This window comes from Pistacia vera, unplaced genomic scaffold (genome assembly GCF_008641045.1).
Source record: "Pistacia vera cultivar Batoury unplaced genomic scaffold, PisVer_v2 Contig268, whole genome shotgun sequence".
In the NCBI taxonomy this organism is placed as follows: Eukaryota; Viridiplantae; Streptophyta; class Magnoliopsida; order Sapindales; family Anacardiaceae; genus Pistacia; species Pistacia vera.
The window spans coordinates 477,819-499,755 of record NW_022196077.1 but is presented as its reverse complement, the minus strand read 5'-3'; the positions used below and the strand labels follow the sequence as shown (position 1 = coordinate 499,755).

Here is a 21,937-nt window from a genome sequence, read left to right as displayed (position 1 = left end):
ACCAACTTCTGTAGAGGCTATGGTCAAATGTCTATTTTCTTTTTTAATTCAAAATTTCTTGGGCAAAATTGTTATCACCAATTAAGCTGCGTGGAAACAGAAATATCAACCATTATATTAAGAATTAAACAACACTAAGCTAAGATCTCATCTTCCCATTGCCAAGACTCACACCTAATTTTGAAGCCTCATCAATTGCAATGAAGAAGAAAGTTTATTAATTTACCTTGACAATAAATAGAAAATAATATTGGTGAACCATTTAATTACACTTCCCTAATAATGGTGAGATATATAATATACATACAAACTTATTACTCACCAACAGTAACTTGTTTAGAATTTGGTACAGCCTCTACAATGTCACTCAATTCCTGTCCCCTTGTTTCAAATGGGATGAGTAGAACACTTATTACTGATACCACAATCACACCCTCTAAGACTATGATGGCAGCCCTTGTATGGCAACCCTCGACCACCGCAATCGCCACAAAAGGGCAAACCATGCCGCCAATTCTTCCCATAGCATTTGCAGATCCAGTACCAGTTGACCTCATTGAAGTTGGATATAACTATAGGGAAAAGGAAAAAAATTAAATGAGAATTGGCAGCGAATAAGTTCATTGGAAGTCAGTTAAAGTTCCCAAGTAATTGAGTTAGAACATATCTCTAAGGGGCTTACCTCTGAGGCATATATTAAAGACATTGTGAAGGTTCCCATGGCACACATGCGAGCTCCAAACAATAAGCTTGTTCTTAAAATATTGGACTGACTGATAACCAGTGGCAAAAGAAAAATGAAAGCTAGGGTGAATATAATTGAAATCGAAAGCTTGCGACCAGCTCTGTCGACTAGTATTGCTGATAAAAGAAGTCCAGGAACCTCTGGAAGAGAATTTTCAAGTCAAATGAAAATTACAAACACAAAATCATAATACGGAATAAATTAGAAACAAAGTACCTGCCAGGCTAGTGATGAATGAATCTATGTAGAGGCTTGAATTCTGGACATTATCTGAAAGTAAGAAAGTGGAGCTACAAGTTTTCTCTGCACTGCTTAGCTCGGAGACAAACAATACAATGGCATAATATGCGAATGAATTTCCAAAGAGTAAAATGGACAGGAGAAAGGTTGTTCTAATTAATCTTGATGAGAAAAGCAAGAGAAATGATGAGAAGCCAGATTTTGCCTCCGCAGTTTTGTTGATATTGGATGTAAGAAGATGAACATGTTCTGGCGTAGCAAATTCTTCATCCCAGGCAGTTTTATTAGAAACAAGCATGCCATTTGGGAGCTTTGTTCCATTAAGTTGCGCCATGTTGTCCAGAACATGAAGTGCATCGGTTGTTCTACCTTTTGTACATAGATACCTTGGAGATTCCGGTGAAACACCAAGAAAGACAAGCACGACAAACGATGGAACAGAGGACAGTGCAAGTAACCACCTCCAGTTCAATCTTGGCATGACAATCTGCAATTGAGGTGACAGAATATTGAAATGGCATGTAGTCTTAAAACTATTTCCTTTCCCCAGGAAGAAAGAGAAAAGAGAGGCTTTCCCAATATTTTAGGGGAAGAAAAACTTGAAGAACCACTACACAGCAAAAGTTGAGAGAATCAAACTTCCTTTGTGACAGAGGTAAGGTTGTATTATGTTGGAAATTAGTAGGCAGAATCTACAATGAGTAATGACATCTAGTGATGAATTTCAGGATTTAATTATCAGTTGACTTCAGGAAGCAATGGACCAACAAAGCCAGCAGATTATGGAACAAATTATATATGAGTGCGATTAACCAATCCAAATGTCAAAACAGTTTGAGCAAAAACTAGTAAATATGGAAATATGTTTAACAATAAACTTGCAATGAACTTACTGATTTTTCCAAAGCTCAATACTTAGCTTCAAGTTTAATGACTCAACTGGAGAGGGGTAGTTGGGAAAAAACAATCCCTCAAAATGAATAGAATCAACAAAGAATAACCAAATAATAATTGGAGATGTTAATGATCTCAACCAGTTTAGCTAGTAGCCCAGTACGGTGTCTAGATAGTCATATATGTTGTTGTCCATAAGTTCAAAGGGTCCTGCTATTGAATTTGAAAAGTGCAGTGCCATGATAAAATACATACCCATGCAAGTGCTGCCTCAGAAATTGATCCAAGAGTCCAGAAAGCTGAAAAGACAACCATCCATTTGCCTCTATTCGAAACTGGAACAAACTCTAGAAACCAGGATAAGAATACATGCCCACTGCCAAGGCCAACACCAACCAAACAACGAAGAGTTACCAACGATATATAATTTGGAGAAAAAGAACTTAACAGCCCAGCTCCAGCAGTTACAATTGCTACTCCCAGAAAACCCTTCCTGGTAATGAAACATAGAAGAACAGTAATGAGAAATCAATTTGATTAATGTGACCAAAGTATGAAGCAGAAAATTTATATGTGGGAATTGTAATAGTCAAATGGCTAAGTTGAAGTTCAGGTGTGTGGTTAATGAAAGGAACGACTCGTTTAGAAGAATGGCTTTACATTTTGGATGATCTTCGCTTCATAAATCAGCCAAAACAAGTTGGTAAATGAATGAGAATATGATTGAATGCCATATGGGACACCGAACACAAGAGGATCAGCATGAGATGTTTAATAAACACATACTTACGTCATACTAAGCATTGAAAAACTCAGCAGAAAAACCAACTTAAACTTCCCCAAGATATACATCAATTGAGAAAATTATAATGCGGAAATCAGAATGACGCTAGGCATAATTGGACTGGAACAATATACATACAAGACAGAATTGAAAATATAGATGCAATTGTTCATCTTGAGCTTCCATGACCATCATTCTGTTAATCATCCTTCCCAGACGAATGTATTGGCCACAAAAATGATACAGTACTAAGATTACTAAATTTTGGTCATCTTGTACTTATCCTCACCTGAAAGCTTGTCATAATTTAAATGTGAACTTCAAGCAACAAAATTGGTGCTTATCTTCAATTTCCAGAAGAAAACCCTGACAACCTAACAAAAGAAACTAAAATTTTTACCAGACCTAGAAACTTAGATTGAACAAATTTCTTATCTCAAACAGTCAAAACTTCAAAAGGCTTTAAGAAAATTGAAAATTCACCAATCAAAGCAAAGATTCTTGTGTTAGCTAAGTTTAAGTACTGCCACATCCATCAGATAATCTAAAATTTATTAAAGAAATCAAGAAAATATAACAAATAAAGCAAAAGGGCAGACCTTCTTCCAAAGTTATCTGATATAATACCCCATGAGTAAGCTCCAACCACCAATCCAGCAAAAACAACAGTAGATATGAGGCTCTCTTGAGTTGAAGAAAGCCCCCACTCAGACTTCACTGCTGGTCCTACAAAGGAGAGAATCATAATCTCCATAGCTTCTGCAACCCAACCCAGTCCAGCATAAGTCAGCACAAGATATTGGAATTTTCCAAACCCCACATGGGCAAGTGCCTCATCCACTGTGTAAACATCCCTCTGCTCATCCATCTATGCAATCAATTCAAAACTGCAAATTGATAAACAATATAGAGCAACAGATTCAAACACAAAACAAAAATTTGGACAAAAATTATAGAACTTGCATGCATAAACTATCTATATACATGCAGGTAGTAGTAACTGCGACAATGTTTGTTATAAAAAAAAAGGAGCTCTTTATAACGAACACATTTGCACCCCCATTAGAAAATACGTAATGAAGTTAAGCTTGAGGTATAGAAAAGAATAATAAAATGAAGAAGAACAAAATACATTCTCTTTGCATGAGCACAAAATACCGCACCAAAAGGCAAAAGAAGGAATATAGTTGATATCTAAACCCACCAAGGAAAAAGCAATGGATATGAATGGAGAAATAAGTAAGACTACAAGGAGATAATGAAAGCAGGACCGCAAATTATGAACATCACTAGCTCTAGAGTGAGTTTGTCAACAAAAAAGTCACAGTTGCGGAGGGAACAAGCCAACTCTCAAACCATAATTCTGTCTTTCATCCACGGACGTCATGTACTTTTCTTTGAACCAGTGGCTCATATTTAAGAAAAAAATAACTGATCTTTACAGCTCTATAATCTTAAAATAAAATACATAATTGTACAACAACAATCATAATTATTACAATAAGTTAAAATGATCTCATGTTTGTCATTGTTTCAATTTTATATATATATAGTTGTTCTTCGCAAAAGTCCTAAAATTTTAACCTGTAAACTGAAGGTGAGTATCATCAAAAGCCAACGAACTGTGTTCTCATATTTGATTGGAATTTTATACAGGAGACAAGTTACTCTTGCGCTCAAATTCTTAAATTATGTTGTAAAAGATTAATTTTACTATGATTTAAAAGTGTAGGCAAGAGCAACATACCCCAAATGAAGCTCCAATAATAGTTTTCAATTTTGACCGTCATTATCAAGTACAAATAATTTCATCCATTCAGGTCCCATCACCATCATAATTAATAACCTTACCATATCGTTATATTCCAATTTAGTTTTCTTATCATAGATAATTTGGTTGACTAATAATTGACATAAGACTGCACTCCATCAATATCATAATTATTACTCCCTCCGGCCGCCATGTTTGGCTTATTATTTTTATCCCTATTCTCAATCCTATTCTCTAAATAATGTTTAGCATATTATTCCAGAAATATTACTCTATTTTTTTAATTACTTTTAAACCCGGTAAGATTATTAATTTCATCAAATACATCTTGAAAAAAGGTTTAAAAATTATCAAAAACACCTCCACAACCCATACTTATCAGATTCCGACAACCACCGTCGGTGGTAGTCGGAATCTGTACAACGGCCTACCTGACGACCATAAATGGCCAGAAGTTCACTGATTTGGCCTTTTTCGGCCAGATCCACCACGGATCTGGCCGAAAAAGGCCTTAGATCTAGCCTTTTTTTGTCAGATCCGTGGTGGATCTAGCCAAAAAAGGCCATAACGACGCGTTACGACACAGATCCGACCGGTCTATGTCGTAACGCGATTTTCTGGCCAGATTCCAGCGGTGGTGGCCGGAATCTGGCACTGTAGGTGGTGGGGGTATTTTTGTCATTTAACATGTTAGGGTATTTATTAAATTAGCAAACTTAGACGGTTATTTTATAAATTTTTAAATTTTACCTCGTAATACTCTCATATTCAATTATCCAATACTATCCCTAAAATCTTATCCAAAATAATAAATCAAACGCACCCATAATTATTATTTCCTCCTTTCTATATAACTGTCTACTCATATTACATATGGGAAAATTTCTTTTTACCGCTGCAGACATGTGAAATATTGAAAGAGATTTACGAGACGTTGGCCATAGGAAAAAGTGGAGAGAGAGGAGTATAAGAGGCATAGTAGAGAATGGAGATATGGGCAATGGAAAAGATAGATAGAGAGAGAGAGAGAGAGAGAGAGAGAAGAGATGTGGGCATAGATAGAGGTGGAAAAAATGGGTCGGGTTAGGCGGGTCAACCCTAACCCGACCCGTAATGAAGAGGGTTCAACCCGCCAGCAACCCCCAGGCGGGCCGGGTTGCAAAATGGCAACCCGCCGGCCCGCGGGTTGCTATTTTGTCCTCTCTACAGGAGGACCGCAACCCGGTGGGTTGGGTGTGCCAACCTGCCAGGTTGGCTGTTGCCGACGGCCAACCCGTCGGGTTGGCCAAAAAAAAAATTTTTTTAAAAATGTAAAATTTATTTATTTTTTTAAATTACACTTTTACCCTTGAAATATAGCCGTTGGAGGGGTCTTTTTCGTCATTTTCTTTCCCCATTTTTTTCCATAAATTGGCCCTAAACTCTCATATTTTTCTCACAACTCAAATTCTCTCATTCTCTCATATTCTCTAATCTCTATTCTCTCAATTATTCATTTATTCTCTTAATCTTTTTGTTATCAATTTGCTCTTATTTTAATTTTTATTAGTTTTTGCAATTTTCAATTCATATTTCCAATTTTCCAAATTCCAATTTCCATATTCCAATTCTCTTTCTTTAATTTTTATTTCTTCTACATCAATTTTTTTTTCAACTACAATGGATAGATATTTTTCTCCCCTCAATTTCAATGATGAAGAAAACTACTATCCTAGTCCTAGTCCCGCTGATTTTACTATGAATGCAGGAGATTCAAATAGTCCCGCTGTCCCAATCCCAGTCTCAGAATCCGATACACCTCAAAATATGCCGTCGATTCCAACAGCTCCCGGTGGTTCTAGAAGTCGTCCTCGTAATCGTCGTCCTCGTCCAACTTCATCTCAAGCTGAGGCGGGATCATCAACTGCCGTCGAAAGCGAAGACAGACACACATCAGACGTTTGGGCGCATTTCGACAAGTTTTACGAGACAGAAAATGGCGTTCAAGTCAAGAAAGCAAGATGCAAATATTGTGCAAATGTTTATAAAGCTGATTCAGGTAATGGTACTAGTACTTTAAAAAGGCATGCTAATAAACATATTAATCAACATGGAAATAGAGAAAGCAATCAAACTCAAATAACTAATATGGGTACTACTTGGCGTTATAATTCTGATGTATATAGGGAACAGTTAGCTTTATATATTGCTGCATCTGATCAACCTATTAATATGGCAGAAGATAAATATTTTGAAAGATTTGTTCAAAATTCATTTTTTCCAGGATTTAAAAGTTATTCTAAAACTGCAACTAGAAATGATTTAATAAAATTGTTTAAAAAAATGAAATTAGAATTAAAAAATAAATTTCATACTTGTCATATTAGTGTGGCTTTAACTGCTGATATTTGGAGTGGTAGAGCTAAACAAGATTATATTTGTGTGACTAGTCATTATTTTGATAATGAATTTAAATTAAATAAATCTTTATTAGGATTTAGATTAATGGATGTGGATCATAGTGGTTTAGAAATCTATAATAAAATTATTGAAGTTTTAGAAGATTATGATATTATTGATAAAGTGATAAGTTTAACTTTAGATAATGCAAGTTCTAATAGTAAAGCTATAGAATTTTTTCAAAATAATTATCTTTTATATAATAATTTGAAGTTTTTTCACCAACGTTGTGCATGTCATGTTATTAATTTAATTGTGAAAAGTGGTATGAAAACAATTAAAAAAAATATTGATAGAATTAGGGAATCTTTAGCTTGGATTACTAGTAGTAATAAAAGAAATGCTGAATTTCAAGAAGCTTGTATAAAATCAAATATGTCTCCTAGAACTTTTGCATTAGATATGCCTGTTAGATGGAATAGTACTTATTTAATGCTTGATTCATGTTTACCTTATGCTAATATAATTAGTTATTTTGTAGCAAATAATAGAGGTCCTCATCATTTGGTAGAAAATGATTGGAAGATAGCTAAAGTATTTCATTCTTTTCTCAAATGTTTTTACCAAGCCACTTTACAACTTTCTGGTGTGTATTATCCTACTAGTCCATTGGTAATACATGCAATTATAAAAATTTCCGAGTTATTTACAAAAAACAAAGACAATGAAATTTTACATGCACCAATAAAGGCAATGGAAAATTTTTTTTTGAAATATTGGGAACCCATTCCTTTTCTTTATTGTTTAGGTGCTATATTTGATCCTAGAATTAAATTAGCACGTTTAGAAAATGGTTTTGACAATTTAAGTGAAAATTTACAAACCGAATCATATGTCAATCAAATAGGAGAGGTAAAAAATAGTCTTTTCGAAGTATATTTCCAATATGAAAACAGGTATGGGAACCCGCAGTCGCAAAGAGGCGAAATATCCAGAGAAGCTGTAGCAGAAGAAACAAATGAAGACTTATTCTCTTGGAATGCACTGAATAGGCCGAAGAGGACCCGAGTCCGAAGCACAGCCTCCTCTTCAGACGCACCACCACCAACAACAACAACAACTAATATGCTGTCCTCCATGGAGTCGCAGAGTAATGAACTTCAACAATATTTGGCAACCCCCGAAATGTTTTCAACAGGTCACTTTGATCTCTTAGAGTATTGGAGAGCCAGAAAATGTATTTTTCCGGTATTATCAAGACTTGCCTTGGATGTTTTCGCTGTTCCTGTCTCAACCGTCTCATCCGAACAAACATTTAGTGCAAGTGGAAGGATTTTAAATGAAAGGAGGACTAAACTTGCTCCAAAAATGATTGAAGTCCTCACATGTCTTCGAGATTGGGAACGATCGCGCCATCAAGATCAATACGAGGTTATCGACAATACTTTAGTAGAATCATTTCAATTTTGTAATATAGATGATACAGATGAGGGAGGTCCTAGTGAACCACCCCCAAATTAGTTGTTTTGTAAAATGTAATTTGTAAATTAATTGTCAATTATTGCACTCTTTTTTCTTTACCAAGTTTTTCTCCCATTGGGTTTTTCTTGGTGAGGTTTTTAACGAGGCAATAATTGTTGTAATTTCTTATTTTATTTTTTGATAAATGAATAAGTCTAATTTTTCTTATATTACAATTTTATTGTATTAAAATTGAATTAATATTTGAAATGTTAACAAAAAAAAAAAAAAATTGAATTGAATTGAATTATTGATATTTGAAAAGTTAACTAAAAACAATTATATTTATAATTATTTATTTGAAAAGTTAAATTAAAAAAACAAAAAAACAAAAAAAAAAATCGGGCTAACCCGGCCGGGACCGCGCCTAACCCGGCGGGTTAGGGTTGGCAGGCCGGGCCAGGCCAGCCATTTTCTAAAAAATGGCGGGTTAGGCCCGGCCCACCAAAGAATGTAACCCGCCGCGGGCCGGGCCGGACGGGTTACTTTTCCACCTTTAGGCATAGAAAAAGGTAAAGAGAGGAGATGAAGGGCAAAGTAGGGAAGGGAGGCGTGGGTCAGAGAAACATGAAAGAGAAAAGAGGGTGTCATTTATTTTGAAAAAAGTTAATATCTTCAGACCGATTTTTATAAAAAAACGAAGGAGTATAGTAATAAATCATTTAGTTTTTAACTCTTAATATTCCTATCGACTATCAAGGAGGTTTATTCCATTTTTTTAGTTCTTAAATTCAAATATTGATACTACTTATTATAATAATAATATAATTTACCTTATACTTTAAACTTGTAAGAGATTCAATAGATCTTAGAGATTAGATGAGGTATGCATAAATTAGTCCGAATACTCCATTACCAAAAAAAAAAAAAAAAAAATCCTATTATAGATATTTTTCCTTTCATGATAACTATTGAAGATAAAAACATTAACAAAAAAAAGCTAGAATATCTTAACATATTTTTTAATTATTTATAAAATTTAAATTATGTGGTTGTCTTAAATTATTTAAATAAAAATGAAGTTATAATCATTAATCAAATCTTAACCCTTAGGGGGCATTTGGTTCAGGAATGTTAGATTACTTGGAATATTGGATTACTGAAAAGATAGATTACCTTGAAAGATTACTGGGAATCTTTAAGAAAATGTGTTTGGTTAGTTAGTGGGTATGTTATATTAATATGGTTGGTTGTAGGGAATAAATTGGTGGGTATGTTATTTAAATTATCAAATTGTCCCCTTTACAAATATTAATATAATATTATTTTTATTATTAATTTTTGAATAATTTTTTTAACCCCCAATATTTCAGATTTAGTTAAAACACCCCTACTTATCTAAAACTTTAATTTATTATGAAATCACCCCCTCCTCCTGCCGCCGCCATCAGCAACTCAACGTGACTAAGAGGCTTCAATATGGCCGTTTCCGGCCATATTGATGGCCGAAAACGGCCAGATCTGGCCAGAATTCTGGCCATTTCTGGCCAGATCTATTTTAGCCGAAATAGATCTGGCCGTTTTCGGCCATCAATATGGTCGAAAACGACCATATCGATGACTCCCGGAGCCTCCCACCGAAACTCGTTCTTTTTTAGGGACTCCGGCGAGTTTTCCGAGGCGGTCCATGGTGGTTGGCCGCTGTAGGCGATGGTGGCTGGGTGGCAGTGGTGGTGGTGGCTGAGTGGCAGTGGTCTATAAATTGTTTTAAATACAAGGACATTATTGTCCAAAATTTTAGTTTAACAAGGGTAAAATTGAAATAGGATATTAACGTAAATTTATTTTAAAATGAGGGTATTATTGTCCAAAATTTTCATTAATAAGGGATAAAATTGTAACAAAAAAGGATAACGCTGGTAATCTCATAATACCTAAGAAAATGGAGGTAATTAGATTACCTCCAATATTACCAATAGTAACTACTATTAGTATTTGAAGATTACCGAAATCTTATATTACTTGACAACGAAACGTGGTAATCAAGTAATATAAGATGACATTATCCCAATAATCTGATATTACCGCGAACCAAACGCCCCCTTAGTTGAAATATATTTGAAGTAAATGACTAAATAAATTCTATAAAAAAATAGTTATAACTTGTTTAAACACTAAAATAAAATAATAATGGTCTTGGGAGACAGAAGTAAATTTAAATAGCGTGACTGCCGGTGGCCCCAATTAGATTTTATCTTTCTTGTTTCACCCTTTTGTCTTTAACTCTAAAAATTAATTAAAAATAAATCAATGTTTAAAATATTTAATTAAATTTCTTGAGTTTAGTTTAATCATAAATTAATGCCATTATAATTATACATAAAAACCAGTAATATCCAATTTAATACAATATAATACATTCTTGAACAATTAGGAAGCAAACTGATGGGGGTCTATTAGTATACCAAACAAGTAAAATAAATAATTTAAAGTCTCACACGACTAGACACGCTTAAGTCTATTAGTTTATAAGAGTGTGTAATCCTCCCATTTAACAAAGTCTTATTGGGTGAGGTGTCAGACTCACCTCAAATTCTATCGTGGTATCAGAGTCAGGTTCAGTTGAGCTGAGTGTTTGACCAATAGGTGAGAAGTTAGAGTCAACAACTATCTCCAATAACACCGTGAGGGAAGAAGTTAGAGCCGACAACTGTCTTCAATAACACCGTGAGAGGGAGTGTTGAAGTCTCACACCGACTAGGCACGCTCAAGCCTATTGGTTTATAAAAATGAGTAATCCTCTCATTCAACAAGGCCTTATTCGGTGAGGAGTCAGATCTATCTAAAATTCTATCAATGGAGAAAATATACCGAACAAGTAAAATAAATAATTTAATAAATGGAGAGATCTTTTCTTTCAACTTTGGCAATATATATAACAATCTTTAAAATTGACATTCAAAGAAAACCCTCAAGACTTTGTTAGTTTATTTAGAAACCCAAAATATAAATTCAAACAGGTATTGTTGAACTAACTTTGACGATATATAGGAGATATTATTGATTAATTGACAATTTTAAAAAAAAAAAAAACCAATAATCATTCTTAATTTTAATAGACAAAAATGTCCATCAATTAAAGTTTAAAGAAAATATTTCTTAAAGTATAAAATTACAAACAAAATTGATGCCCAAATGGAGTACACAAGACAATTGTTTCTTTGAAGGCTTTAAAACATTGTGTTTAGCACACCGTAATGGACTGAATTGATTATTTCATACTGTGTTGGAGGGAATTTAAGTGCTTTGGATAGGAAATATACTGTTGGATGTGTGGTGTGACGACGGACTATAACGTATAAATAATCATTTAAATAAAAATTAGATTATTGAAATAGTTTTAAAAAAATTAATAAATAATATAAACTTTAAATAAAAAATTTGAAAATTGAAAAAAAATAAATTCCTCACTTTTTATTAATTTTAATCATATTAAAACAAGGATATAAATAAAATTATTTTTTTAAAAATGGGTTTAAAATTCATTTATCTTATTTAAATATCATAAAAAAAATATAATTCTTCATTATAATTGTAAAGTAAATTGAAATTAAACAATACCATATTGCACCTGCAAGTGGCCATTTACAATCATTTTATATGTTGCCTTGAACCTAGGTAAGATCCTCGTATCATACCATTTCACAGTGTGCACATTATTTAGTTCGACAATCATTTGTTACCTTAATTGACCTGGGTAATTCGGTCATTCAGTTCATAATGATATGCCTGGGAACTTAGGGCTGACGTGGCGTCCTGTTAAGTGCGCAAGGTCAAACCTCGGGAAGAGCCTACTGCCATCCTGACGCAGCTGCTTCGTGTAATCGCGGTGGCACCCACAGCTTGCTTTCTTAAGAGTAATGGGTGCACGTCAGGTCAGCAAGGAGTTGTGATAATCCCGCGTGTCCAACCCCTGCAGCAAATCACATGAATTACTCCAAACGAAGGATTTGCACGGATCATCCCACCAACTTTCAGATTCAGTGATGATTGCCTCAAGGCATCCCACTATAAAATGGGAATTCCTCTCTCATTAAAGGGGATTCGCACATTTTTCTCTTCATAAGAACTCACTCTTTAGAAAAGACAGTCCTCGATACCTTGTATCATCAGTGTAAAGTCAGTCGTCTAAAGCGACCTGACTATCATCATAAATAAAAATATCAGTGGACGTAGGATTGCTTCCTTAGCATCCGAACCACTTTAAAATTCTTTTTTCACTGCATTTACTTTCATTTTCTTCTAAAAAACCTTTCACGTGTGTCTTTTGTGGCCAACTCAACATTTCACATGTGCTTTTAGTTGGTGTCAAAATTATGCATCAACACATAACATATCGTATTACTCATTATTATTAACTATAGACTTGAGCTAAAACATTTTCTAAATCGTTACACCTTTGTACAAGTCTTTTTTTTTTTTTTTTTTTTTTTTTTTTTTTTTTTTTTTTTTTTTTTTTTTTTTTTTTTTGTTTTTTTTTTTTTTGTTTTTTTTTTTTTTTTTTTTTTTTTTTCCCACTAAATAAGATGACTGAAAACTAGTTTGAGAAATTTTGGATAAAAGGACATTTAATAAAATTATTTAACAATAAATCTTTTGTCATAAAAATAATTTCCATTTTTCAGAACATGAAACATTTTTAGAATTATAAATGTATTATTTAATTAATAATTTTTCATGTTTTTAAGTCCCAAATAGGTTGGAAAGTGGAAACTACTTTAGATGAAAGACTGTCTTAAGAAAACACAAAAGACATTTAATTTCTTCTCTATTTATTACAGCTTCAGTTCATTACAATATAAAATAAAACAAATGTAAATCATGTAAAACTTTAATTACCTCAATTTTAAAAATTATATATATATATATATTTTTTTTTTTTTTTTTTTGGTTTTAAGTTTTGTAGAAAATTCCTAGAACTGAACTCACTGCCTTCAAAAATTCGTAATAAAGTTTATACTCATTGAAAATACACAATTATTATTTTTATTTTTTTAATAGAAAATAAACATGTCATTCAGTAAAAGGTTCAAAATAAAATACATATTCTAAGATATTTAAATATTTTCCGCAAGTTGGTTGGTTTATAGAAAAACTAAATATACAGTTTTACATAAAAATCATAACAATTCGTATAATTCATATCTTTTAATTAAATAAATTTTTTCAAACTCCATACTGTACTAGTTTTAACATATATTAAAACTGACTTAATTTACAAAACATAGAAATAATTAAAAATCATGGAATAGAATCAGGGACGTAGCTAGGATTCTGAGTCAATGGGTTTAAAATATCAAAGTTGATAAATTTATAATAAAATATATACTGAATTAATAAGTATAAAAAATGTACTTTTAAAAGTTATATATACGAAATTATCAATTCTATAATTGTTCTCGACAATTTTTCATATTCTGAAAATATTGCACAATTGTTTCATTGACAGTTCCATCAAATATCTCTCTCTCAATATATGTAATAAGATAATCATTTAACAATTAATCTCCCATTCGATTCCATAGTCGATTTTTCACAATCTTCATTGCAGAAAATGTTATTTCAATACTTGCAGTTGCAACAGGTAATATCAATACTAATTTCATGTCTAAAAAGATAACAACACAAATAAAAATAGCCTCATTTTCTACACTAGACTCTAACCAATTTGTATATTCTCTAAACCAAATAGGATTAAAATGACGCATTAAATTCTCAATTGCTCGCTTTTTAAAATTATGATTGTGTGGTTAGCAAGGTCCTTTTTACAAATATGTCTTTCTCACTTTGTCTCTATCATTATGATGATATTCTAAAATTTTAATCCTCAATCCAGGATCTACTGGAAGACTACTCAAGTTAAGCTTAACATATGTTTGTCTTAAACTAGATTTCATATGCTCATTGTGAACACTATTGTGATACCTTATGTTTTGTTCAATTGATGGGTCCTCATTAGAAAACTTTCTTTTGATAAAAAACTTGTCCATAACTAAAAAAAAGAAAAGAATTTTTATTATCAGAAATATAATTTATTTGCAATTACAATTACAATTAAAAAAACAACACAAATTTATCAAAATTCAAATCATAACTTAGGTTTTTCAAGGGATTTCTACTAACCCAATAAAATTTAACTCATAAACCCATAAAAACTCATCAAATCTAACTCTAAATATCAAGCAACTAACCAATATATCGAAATTACACAAAATCCCCAAATCTCTACAACTTAGGGTTTCATCAATTCTTTAAATCATATTCAAAATTAACTCAATAACTAGCCACAATTTATCAAACCCAACTTAAAACAACAATTAATTAACTCATACCTCAACATAAACTAGATTAAATCAAAACTCATATCAAAATTTAGGAATTATTTCAAACTCATTTATTAAACTCAACAAAAACTCATAACTCATAATCTTTCATCAATTAAGGGAGCTAAAAGAAAAGAATTAATTTTAAGTCAAAAAATAAAAATAAAATTAGTATCATCTTACCTTGTAATAAAAAAGAGTAGCATTTCTTGAGTATCCAACCAAAGAAAAAATATAATATAAGAGCAAAATAGAGGAAATAAAGAAAAGAAAAAAGTTTAAAAAATATTAATTAATAATTTATTTTATGAGTTCAACATGAAGTTAAGTGAAATTAAAATTGTAAAATTTATAAACTATTAATACTTTTTTGAAAAGTTCAATGAGTTCAATTGAACCCACAAGCCACTATGTGCCTCAATAGAATATTGTTTACAATTTTTTTTTTTTGAAAATTTTGTTTAAACATAAATAATATTAACATAATATAGGAAAATCCAAATCAAGTATATTATTAAAAACAAGAGTTGTAGAACATATCTACAGTTTCATGTTTTTACACTAGCACATAGATCATGATCATGTGCATAAGTAATATCTATGAATTAGTAAAAATTCATGCATGGTGAAGCCTTACTTTCTTTTTACAATGGCAAAGAGTAGCAGCACTACAAACTATCCTGCGATTTCCTATTACGAATCCGGTATATCTACACTGTCTCTCAATTCCCTTCCCTTGGTTTCAAATGGAAAAAGCAGAGCAGAGGCTATTGCAACAACTATTACTACCTCAAACAGAATCACGGCTACCGTTTGGTGACACCCGGTGACAAGTCCGACCGCTACAAGCGGGCATACCATGCCACCAACTCTTCCCACGGCGCTTGCAACTCCATAGCTAGTTGATCTCATCGCAGTAGGATATATCTGCAGAGAATAAAATTTTACATATAGTACAACCCCATCAAATTATATGCAACTAATATGTTACCAAGGTTGACGAGGGAATGCAGGAGAGCATTTCAGTATTTTTTGGACATCCTTTGTGCATTGAATCAAGTTAGGCTGTGACAGATAAATTGGTAATCGATCTATGAAAGCAGTCACCGAGAGAGGAAAATAACATTTTTCAATTCATTAATCTTGGTGAGGCTTGAAAGCGTAAGATAATTGGAAATTAGAATCATGAAGTCGTATACGATTACCTCAGGGGCATAAATGCTGGCAACAGTTATGGTTCCAGTGGCACTCATGCGTGCTCCAAATAATAATACTGTCGTTAAAATAGCAGACTGATTGGAGACCAGTGGCAGAAGAAAAATGCAAGCTAAGAGAAACATAGTAGCCATCGAGAACTTGCGCCCAATTTTGTCCACTAGTATTGCTGACAAGATAAGCCCAGGAAGCTCTGTAAGATAAATGCCAGAAAGATGTTAAACCTCGCTTCTATTCAAAAGAGCATAACAATATTTTCAATTTGAGTACAAGCGAGTCCACGGAGGGCATGCTTACCTGCCAAACTAGTGATAAACACGTTCAAATAGAGGCTATTATCCGAATGCAGGATGGTTGAGCCGCCACATTTACTTTGCCTACTACTTAGCTTTGAAGTCAACAACACCATACCATAATATGAGAATGCAGTTGAAAAGAATAGCACCCATAGGAGAAGAGTTGTCCGAATTATATTTGATGAGAAAAGCATAAAAAATGATGAAAAGCCGGACTTAAATTTCCTGGTCATTTTTCTTCTTGTTGAGAGCGGGGGGGTATCTACTGATGAAGCAGATTGTTCATTCTGCCGGGTACTTTTATCAGAAATAAGCATGCCTGGAGGGAGTTTTGCGCGGTTGAAGCGAGCTATCTTCTCAAGAATTTGATGTGCATCAGTTGTTCTACCTCTCATACATAAATATCTTGGTGACTCAGGTACAAGACCATAAAAGAGAAGCAGAGCAAAGGACGGTATAGAAGACAATGCTAATAGCCACCTCCAATTCAATTTTGGCATGACAATCTGCACATTGACAAAAATGTTGAAACATTATACAATCCCCAAGTTCTCATTCACCACCATATCAGTTTTTGATTCTATTTATGAAAGACTCCTAAGCTTCTTATATTACGACTTTAAAAATTCAAGCTTTGAGAAAAGCTCAATATGCAGAAATAACCATTTAATGACCTTATAGCTACGAGCTATATCAGAAACTATCATCGAAACATCCAGTTTCCAAAAGTCGCACTATGGACTAAGAGTGATTAGGATAATACCTGGAGGTTAGGAAATGAAACATACCCAGGCAAGTGAAGCTTCAAAAATTGTTCCAGCAGTCCAAAAAGCAGAAAAGACTACCATCCATGTGCCTCTATATGAAATAGGGACGAACTCTAGAAAATAGGCTAAGAAAACAGGTCCCCCACCCAAACCAAAGCCAACCAGGCAACGAGATATCACCAATAACAAATAATTTGGAGAGAAAGCACTTAACAGTCCAGCTCCACTAGTTACAGTTGCTATGCTGAGAAAACACTTCCTGAAAATAGAAGACAGAAGCAAGTAATTAAACAGTATAATATGAAATAAAATCATCATCAATTAGGAAGCACTCGGACTTGATAATAAGACCAACTTCCAGATACACTTAAAAATACATCAAGAAAAAAAAAAATAGAGGTAAACTTGATTGAAACATATATATATATATATATAATTAATATGTGTGTGTGAGAAACTGTTTATTCTATTATGTGATACAGAGTAATCCTGCTGTACTGAGCACCAATATAATCCATGATGCATAAAACCAGAGGAGAACCAGAACAATATAATATAAATACTACATTAGATGGCAGGAACCAAATTAAAACGGTTGAAGGGAGAGATTCACAATGGATAAAGTATTCCTTCTAGATTCTAATCATACTTACTGTGACAGAACATAAAGGCTATATAAATGTTTTGGAAAACCGAACATACATACGTGCCTTGTGTATTCATGGACATTTTCAGGGAACATTAAGGCCCTGGTGTTATTAATATGCAAATTAGATTACTTTGTTAGTGCAACTGTCTTCGGGTGGATACATATTAATGCTGATAGCTTACATTTTAAAAATACAATCAAAGATAAAAAGTCTTTGATACCTATATGAACAGAACATATGTCTAAGTTCAAATGATCAATATAAATGCACAGAAGCATACATCCAAATTTTAGAGTGAAAAAGTGATGAAGTTTCCAAGAAATTATGCACGTTTTATTAATTTTCAGAAGTAGATAAGTAGAATCAAATCATGTCAACACTGACCTCCATCAGAGAATATGAAAATCTAGGTATGAGAATTTAAACTTCCAATTACATCATTGAACATAATTAAGGACATGAGCACATCCAAGCAAATATATAGGATGCCTAACTTACATGTAAAAGAAGCAAATGAAATTATGTATAAGGAAAAAGAAAAGGGTAAACTAGCCTACCTCCTTCCATAATTATCAGATATTAGGCCCCAAGAATAGGCTCCAAGTAGCATACCAGCAAAAACAACAGTTGTTAACAAGCTCTCTTCGCTCGAAGAGAGTCCCCACTTCAACTTGACTGCTGGTCCGACAAAAGAGAGAATCATAATCTCCATTGCTTCTGAAACCCACCCTAGTCCAGCATATGCTAGCACAAGACCTTGGAACTTCCCAAACCTCATAGCAGAAAGCGCCTCATCCAGCGTGTACACAGGCCTTCCATCTTCCATCTTGTCAACCAGATTGAAACAAAATAAGATGTTCTATCTTAGAATTGAAGAATGTTCATAAAAAATTCAAACATGATTTTCACTTTCATAAATGGCGAATCAATTCAAGTACTTTTGATGAACAATTCTTCTTCCATGCTTTACTTTCTAAAAATAGAAACTTCTCTCTTTATGCGCAGGCAGAGCTATATTTCTTACAAATGTTATCAGAGAAACTATTTTTTCTACTTAATTTGATGAGAGTGTCCCTTACCTCAAACAAAATCATATACCTCTAGAAACAAAAATTAATATATGATCTAAGTGACAGAGAATATTTGAAGTTAATGTTGAATTTTAGAATTAATACTTTTTAAAATACAAACCATTTCGATATGTTTAAGCAAATGATATATTTCAATTTCACAAGTTAGACAATCCACCTGAAGACGAATTTGGTTTCAGGAGACAGTAACTATGGATGAAAACAAATTCTTCATCAATAACAAATCAAAACCTATTCAGAACACTTGAAAGTAACTTCCCTTTTCTATCTTTGCAAAACCCTTGTGGGAAATTGAGTAAAATTTTATATTTCACGCAGGTAAGGCAACTAAATTCACAACAAGTGCACTTCAATACTCATACCCAAATAAAAGAAAGCAGTTTTGAATTAGCTTCACAAGAATTGCTCATAATCTGACAGTAACAACAATCACTATCTAACAATTAATATCTCAAAATAAACCATTCAAGAATGTTAAACAAGAGAGAACAGATATACCTTTCAGAAGCAGACCACCTTCCTTCACCTAAAACACTTAACTAAAACTACACTACGCTAAAAGTCTTAATCATTGTGATGTTGTTTAAATAAAAGAACAATACATAGTGGGTAATACGCCACTATGAGTGTATTATTAACAATACATCTGAGGAGGCCAACCACAAAACGTCTCGTGTGGTATATACTATATACTATATATCTGTTTGATTGATGCTATGAGTGGACCCATTGAAAGGGACAGATTGGATTGTTATAGACTTATAGTTCAAGTTTTATTGATGTTATCGTGTTCAAGAAAGCTTAGAGACTGACTGTCACGCGCTTCTACTTCTAAACTTTATATCCAAAATTATCGTAACTAAACTCATGCCCACGTCCTTTACATACAAATCTTTTGAGCTGTGCTAGCTCAGTCACTTGTCACTAGCGTAGTCATGAAGTAATTATTTTGATCCCTACAAAGAAAAAACTTTGGGCCTTGTAAAATGTTTGTGCCTTCCAATGGGTTTCCTCTTACTGTAAGAGGAATAACAGATTTCTATTCAATTTTACAAATTATATATCATGTGAGTGGATTTCTCAGTTATAATTATGCAAAGTGCTATTTCAATGGACATTTTTATCAATTAATAATCCTAAACACTCCAAAAATTATCACGAAATTCTCATTCCAAATGATGTTGTATCATATGTGGTGATTTAGTGAAATAACATGACAATGCTAAATAAGATAACACATAATTTGTAATGTAAATTTTGGGATATACTTTAAGATGGGAAGTATTACTCTTTATGACCTCCATTCTCTATATAAGGGTAAAATGATAAAGAAAAGGAAGTTGTAAACCTCAAAACAATCACATTACACCCAATCACCCATTATAGTAAACCTCCTCAAACAGTGAAGTTTTTTCACCGAAATTCTAAAAATATTATGTTAGATTGAAGGTTGCCTGTAATTGTTCTAGAACTTTTGCTTATTTATTGTGACAGGGCATTGTACTAACAAAGAAAATGAAAGTTTGCTATAATATTGAAATGGGTATGGAGAGATTAGGAAAGGAATGATTGACAAGAGATAAAAAAGGTACACCCTATTTATGAATTTCAATCTATTAGGAGTGCTTAAAACCCAACCCAATTGGAAATAGGGTGCACCAATCTTAACCCACTCTATTTGGGTATATGGGGTCATCCAAACTTAATTAATAAAATATTTTATAAAATATAAATTGAAGACAATTTTTTACTATATATCTGTAGATTATCTTGACTAAACCAAAATGAAGTAATCCTGTTGAACTTGTAGGTATTTTGGCCTTAATTTTAAGACAAATGGATTCTCAGGACAGGAAAAGAGACAGCAGCTACTGTTTCTCTGAAGCGAGGCTATGGACAAGCAGAAAAATAAACCATTGAAATATTAAAACTCATGTTGTGGTGATTGACTTCCAGAAATTAGTGTACCATTCAGCAAACTTTACATAACTCTTCGAAATCACTAACCAAAATAATTTACATTACAGAAAAATAACAATGACATCATATATACAGTGCCAGGAAACACAGCTGCAAACTGGTTTCACGCTTGCTGCAACTTCTCCTCCCCAATGATCCATCTCGACAACCTACTCGGATCTTCAGCAAACAATTTACATGATGTCGGGATGATCCAAAGATCAGCACCAATTTGATCATACTCCCTGAGGACTGCTTCCATCTCTGCTTCGACAACATCTTTGTCTACCACATCAAGTCTATTCATTTCTAGAACATGAGAATAGTGCATCTCCCTCTGATGATCATTTTGGAAGGGTTCCATTTCTGGGCCCTGCAATTCCAAAAGTTGACTATAAGAGCTTGTTTCCAGTGCCAATTAATTGTTATTACATGCCCATATGCATCAATTATGAAAATGATTAGAGCTAGCTATATTTCATTTTCCTTCAAAGAACATGAACACATTACCTGGCATAGTTCAGTATAATGTTTATATATCTCACTGCCTTCATCTTGATCACCGAGCAGTGTTCCACCATACCAACCATTGGCTTCATCAGCAGAGGTCATTGTGAGATACCTATATAACCACGAGACAATAAATTAAGTTATAAACAGAAATGAACACTAAACATTCCCATTTTAAAGTGCCATCGCCATTCTGAATTTGGTATTGGTAAAAACTCTAAACCTTCAGTGATTTCTCAAAAGAACAAATAACTCTTTAGTTTTTCAAAATAATAACAAACCCCTGACATAAGTCTAATTATCCATGACGGACACCTGACACACACAAACTAGTGAAATCCCGTATTTTCTTATGATTTTAAAAAGCTTTCATTAAACAGCCAAAAGCTCGAGACCCCCAGTCATTTCCTCAAAACAAATAACCCTATACTTTTTTGGTGACATTATCCAAATGTAATAATTTATTTTACAAAAAAGAGTGACCACTTATAAATTAAACTCCGTAGCTAGGCCAGGCAATGTGGCAGTATGAGTGAAGAAAAATTGAAAAATAACATGCAATTTTTAGGGGTGTTTTTGTCGGATTTCAAACCTTTAGACACCGGTTTGACCCGCCGGTCAACCTAGGACCCGACCACTTTCTCGTGTTCATTTTAGATGACAATTTATAGATTATATCCCCATATGCTAATTAAATCTTCATGAAGCTTGAATTGCAAATATCAGCTAAGATATTGATGAACATAATCGTAAAAACTTACATAAATGAGATGACAACAAATCAAAGCTGTG

General features: G+C 33.2%; 2 protein-coding genes across 3 annotated transcripts; both read right to left on the bottom strand.

The window, feature by feature from the left end:
- Window positions 1–123: 123 nt before the first annotated feature.
- On the bottom strand, window positions 124–3,911 carry LOC116133264 (organic cation/carnitine transporter 7-like). 2 transcript variants are annotated; one of them, XM_031418971.1, is made up of 6 exons: window positions 3,796–3,911; window positions 3,263–3,550; window positions 2,135–2,372; window positions 962–1,472; window positions 683–885; window positions 124–572 (listed from the first exon to the last, which is right to left on the bottom strand). In XM_031418971.1, the coding sequence occupies exons 2-6, from the start codon at window positions 3,529–3,531 to the stop codon at window positions 315–317; spliced, it is 1,479 nt and encodes a 492-aa protein (XP_031274831.1). In that variant the 5' UTR covers window positions 3,532–3,550; window positions 3,796–3,911; the 3' UTR covers window positions 124–314. The 2 variants fall into 2 exon arrangements, with proteins under 2 accessions (XP_031274831.1, XP_031274832.1); XM_031418972.1 differs by having other exon boundaries at window positions 3,263–3,531.
- Window positions 3,912–15,350: 11,439 nt separating this feature from the next.
- Window positions 15,351–19,149, bottom strand: LOC116133295 (organic cation/carnitine transporter 7-like). The gene is made up of 6 exons (XM_031419010.1): window positions 19,039–19,149; window positions 18,143–18,411; window positions 16,957–17,194; window positions 16,170–16,674; window positions 15,863–16,065; window positions 15,351–15,584 (listed from the first exon to the last, which is right to left on the bottom strand). The coding sequence occupies exons 1-6, from the start codon at window positions 19,084–19,086 to the stop codon at window positions 15,351–15,353; spliced, it is 1,497 nt and encodes a 498-aa protein (XP_031274870.1). The 5' UTR covers window positions 19,087–19,149.
- Between the last annotated feature and the right edge of the window lie 2,788 nt (window positions 19,150–21,937).